Raw genomic sequence first — 4400 nt, 5'->3', positions numbered from 1 at the left:
ATAAACATATTGTATGTATCATTTTATATAGAAAACAAGACAGTTTGACAATTTTATTTCATTCAACTATCCAATTATTTTTATTAATACGTTGGCATAATTGTATCGCAAAAATAAATCAATTTAGCCTACGTGCTGAAGACGTTTTATGATGACCATGAAAAAATTAATACTGTACTGTTAAATGGCAGCAGGAATTTTGCGTCGCACAGCCAACGCGTCATACAACCAAAAACTAGGATGTGAGCGACGGGTAAAATCACCCTCAACGGCACAACGCACGCGGTCTCGCCGTTTTTCTTGTCTTCGTCTTTGTAGAGTTTCACATGATCACGGCAAACGAAAGTAAAGTAAAATGCCAAAGTTAACTCCTGATGCAAAAAATCGATTGTTGAGTGTATTGAAAGTAGCGAAATTGAGCTTTCACTTTGGGTTTATTCCATTTATTATATATCTTGGTAGGTTATTGATTAATTAGGCCGTACCTAGACCTAGGCTAGGCCTGACTGTTGTGACAAGGGCCGGGCTAGTCGCCGGCGGCGGCTGCCAGGTGTGTAATGATGAAGGGCCTAGCCTAGGCCTACCCTACCTAGTAAGTAGGCTAGTTAGGCCCATTGCTTTGCAGTGTAAGCCCGTTCTGGCGCAATGTAATGGAAAGCAAAACGGGATGCAGTGGTGCAATGTAATCGTAATCGTATAGCTTCTTGGACTAGGCTAGGCAGCAAGCGTTGAATATACCTCTCCCAGACTTTAGGTAAGGCCTGTGTGGAGGAATATATCCTCCGTGCAATAAACTAGGGCTAGAAATCTATCCGCGCATTTTGGAATATAAGGCCCAAGGGCCGATTTCAGTGCAGATTTTGCCAAAAATATGCTCTGACATAATTTTAATATATTGTTGACCAGTATATATGCAGTAGATAAGATTTTGCGCACCTATTTTTTGCACAAATTTGAGCTAGTTTTTGAGGTATCATCCACGCAATTTAAAAACTTTACAGTATGATACTGTACCTCCTCTACTATTCTACTATAGTACTACTACTACAGTACTACTTTAGGCTAGCCCCAGACTGTAATGGAGGCCTGCGCGGGGATTGTATCCTACGCGTAAAATTGTGGCAGAAATTCAAATTAGGCTTTGTCCTAAACTTAAAATATAAACAAAGTATTTTATGCAGTAACAAACCTTTCTGCACACCTATTTTCCTAGCGATTTTCCTTGCAAATTTGAACTGGTTTTTGAGGTATCATCCGCATAATTGAAAAACTTTACAGGATGGGGCTAGGCCTACTAATGCAGGGATGTTTTTATGGTGGATTGGACCACCCAACCATGACATTTTTCACCCAGTCTAAAAATAATTTCATGGCCCTCCACCCAGCATTAGGCTTTATTATCCGCTTTCCCATCCTTAACATCCACTCGTAGTATTTACAAGTTTACAAATGTTATTACCCACTGGCCACCCACTCTTATCTACCACACATTCATAGTTTTCTACAGCTACAACCCTGCTAGTGTATAGTAGTACTTAATAACAGGTATAGCATGTTGTTTTATTTGTGGCCCAACCCACATTTTCTGAAAATAAATTTTCAAATATAAATTGGCGTAAAACTGTTTACCGTATAATAGTTATTCCTCTGCACCTGCTACTACTCTATATATTTTTGTCAGGCATCCCCACCCAAGTGTTTTATCATTATTGACCGTCCCAGGGTCAATAAACAGTAATGTGATTCTTGCCATTTAAATTTTCATTTTAAATTTCAAGAACTTTATAAATGTGAATTAATATAAACATTAATTTATGATGATACAGGATTCAAAAAAGGAGGCGAACCAGGAATGCCAGAACCAAGTTTAGCCAGCTTGCTGTGGGCATAACATTGTAGATTGACTTGCTGTGCTCTAAGTTGTTTTAACTAAGGTATGTAGCATGTACAAGATATTGGTATGACCTCTGCCAAAGAGGTTATGTATTTACTGCTGTCTGTCTGTTAGCAAGATTACACAAAAACTAATAAATGGATCATCATAAAATTTGGTTGAATGGTATATAATAATCAAAAAAGGTAGAAGGTCAGGGTCATGGAAGTTTGATTTGTTACCCTGAATAAAAATAAATGAAATCGCCCCACGTATTCAGGTAGCACTTAAGGAAACAATGTGCCTGAATACAATGGGATATTCCATTATTTTCATGAGGGTATTCTGCACCACTCAAGAAAATAATGTGCCTGAATACAACTGGCGATTCCATTATTTCATTGAGAGTATGCTGCAGTTTCGCCCATTATACACGGCCGTGTATTGTTGGTACTGTCTGCACAGGGCAGAGGTATGCACTCTTTGGAATGACTGCTCTAATTTGTTTGATATTTTTGTCCTACTTATTTACCATTTTTTATTTTTTGACTACTGATCTTTTTTTTCATAATTCATTTTGCTAAAAGTAATTTATAAATCACACTAATTAATAAAGAGGTCTTTGCAAAGAATAAAGGTATCATTTATCAATTACATAACGCACAGTATTACTGTACATTACTACTAAAAAGTTACTAATGTTCTTTTTTTTTTTTAATAGATTATATCACCTGCACCAATCCACCAACCATGAAAGTTCTATTAGCATGTGATTTTGACCATACAATAATTAATGATAACTCGGACACGTGGGTCCTGCAGCTGTCATCTGACAAAGTTCCTGCCGATATTCGATCAAGATATGATATTCACGGAAGCTGGACAGATTACATGGATGAAATCTTCAAGTTTCTGCACTCTAAAGGAATCACACCAGAACAGATCATCAACCACATGCAGAAGATACCATTTGTAGATGGTATGAAAGAGCTGCTGCTGTTACAGGCACAATCACAATCTGTGGACTGTATCATATTGTCCGATTCAAATAAAATATTCATAAATTGCATTTTGGAAGCATCAGGCTTGTTAGAATCCATTGGTGCAGTCTACACGAATCCAGCTGAGTTCCAAGAAAATGGATGTTTGTCTGTTAGTCATTATCATAAGCATGGATGTCAGCTCTGCCCCGTCAACCTCTGCAAGACCGAAGTCTTGCAGAATTATCTGAAGACGTGTAGGGAAAACGGCAAGGTTTATGATGTTGTTGTTTTTGTTGGTGATGGTGGCAACGATTTCTGTCCATGTCTAAATTTGAGCGAGAGGGATGCGGTTTTTGCGAGAAAGGGTTACAGACTTGTTCGAAAAATAGAAAAATTGACATCCAATAAGAAATCAAATTTAAAACCTGAAGTGAAAATCTGGGAAAGTGGTTTTGAAATTAAGAGCCACCTAGAAAGTTTACTTAAGTAATTATATATTCAGTGGCAGGCACTATACTTCTATCACTAGGAATTTCATGTTAAACAGACTTGGAATTAATATAACTGTTCCCTGTACAGATAGGGAAATTTGGGAAATAAATATATCTACCTTTTACTTGATGTCTTTCAATGTATCATACTTTCCTTTCTACACCAAGAACAATTCTATAATACACAAGTCACCTTTTTGGTTTAGTTTATTAAGGATTTCACATACAATCATATGAACTAATATACTGTACTGTACATTTATACAATTTCAAAAACAAAAGTTTTCCTCTAATTTGTCTACATAAAATATACTTCCAAGTAAGAGAGTTGCAACCTAAACCATTGAAAATACAAACATTAAAAGAGAACTAGCAAACTGATTTTTTGTTCTAGAGGGGAATTTTGATATGCCATTAATAATATAATCAACCTTAAAATCGCTTTTTGGCAATTTCTTTTGGAGTTATAGGCCATTGAATACAATTTAATCGTGACGTCACTGGCGAAAAAGGTAACAAAAGATCGTGTAAATAAAACCGCGTAGGGTATCTGCCGCATACGATCTTTGCGTGCATGCTGTAACCATAGCTGTAATTCTTCTGTTGACAACCGCTGATGCAGTTATAGGCCTATGACTTGATATGCAAGTTACAACCATGGTTACAGCATGCACGCAAAGATCGCACGCGGCAGATACCCTACGCGGCGCTATTTACACGATCTTTTGTTACTTTTTTCGCCAGTGACGTCACAGTAAAATCGTATATAATGGCCTATAACTTAATAAACAATTACCAAAAAACGATTTTAAGGTTGGTTCTATTATTAATGGCATATCAAAAATCTCCTGTAGGACAAAAAATCATTTTGCTAGTTCTCTTTTAATTAAATGACATACTTTCCCAAGAAATCTAGTAAAAATAAAACCTATACAGTATTAAAAGAAATAAATCGTTTTAAGAAATGTGCTGAAAAAACCTAGTGTGGAAAGTTTTTAACAGAAAGAAATTCAACTGATTGTGAGTATTGCTGAGTGAAAAGTACTGTACATT

At 36.5% G+C, this 4400-nt stretch overlaps 1 protein-coding gene across 1 annotated transcript; it reads left to right on the top strand.

The window, feature by feature from the left end:
• Nucleotides 1–300: 300 nt before the first annotated feature.
• LOC117113745 (pyridoxal phosphate phosphatase PHOSPHO2-like) lies at nt 301–3472 on the top strand. The gene is made up of 3 exons (XM_033257187.1): nt 301–458; nt 1827–1934; nt 2595–3472. The coding sequence occupies exon 3, from the start codon at nt 2624–2626 to the stop codon at nt 3344–3346; it is 723 nt and encodes a 240-aa protein (XP_033113078.1). The 5' UTR covers nt 301–458; nt 1827–1934; nt 2595–2623; the 3' UTR covers nt 3347–3472.
• Nucleotides 3473–4400: the final 928 nt, after the last annotated feature.

This window comes from Anneissia japonica, unplaced genomic scaffold, assembly GCF_011630105.1.
Source record: "Anneissia japonica isolate Jap-2015-1 unplaced genomic scaffold, ASM1163010v1 scaffold718_len1063573_cov188, whole genome shotgun sequence".
Lineage (NCBI taxonomy): Eukaryota > Metazoa > Echinodermata > Crinoidea > Comatulida > Comatulidae > Anneissia > Anneissia japonica.
The sequence above is the reverse complement of the archived record's forward strand: the minus strand, read 5'-3'. Positions and strand labels throughout refer to the sequence as shown.

What these genes read in the sequence shown, in the direction of transcription:
- LOC117113745 (XM_033257187.1), top strand. Translation starts at nt 2,624, where the DNA reads ATGAAAGTTCTATTAGCATGTGATTTTGACCATACAATAATTAATGAT.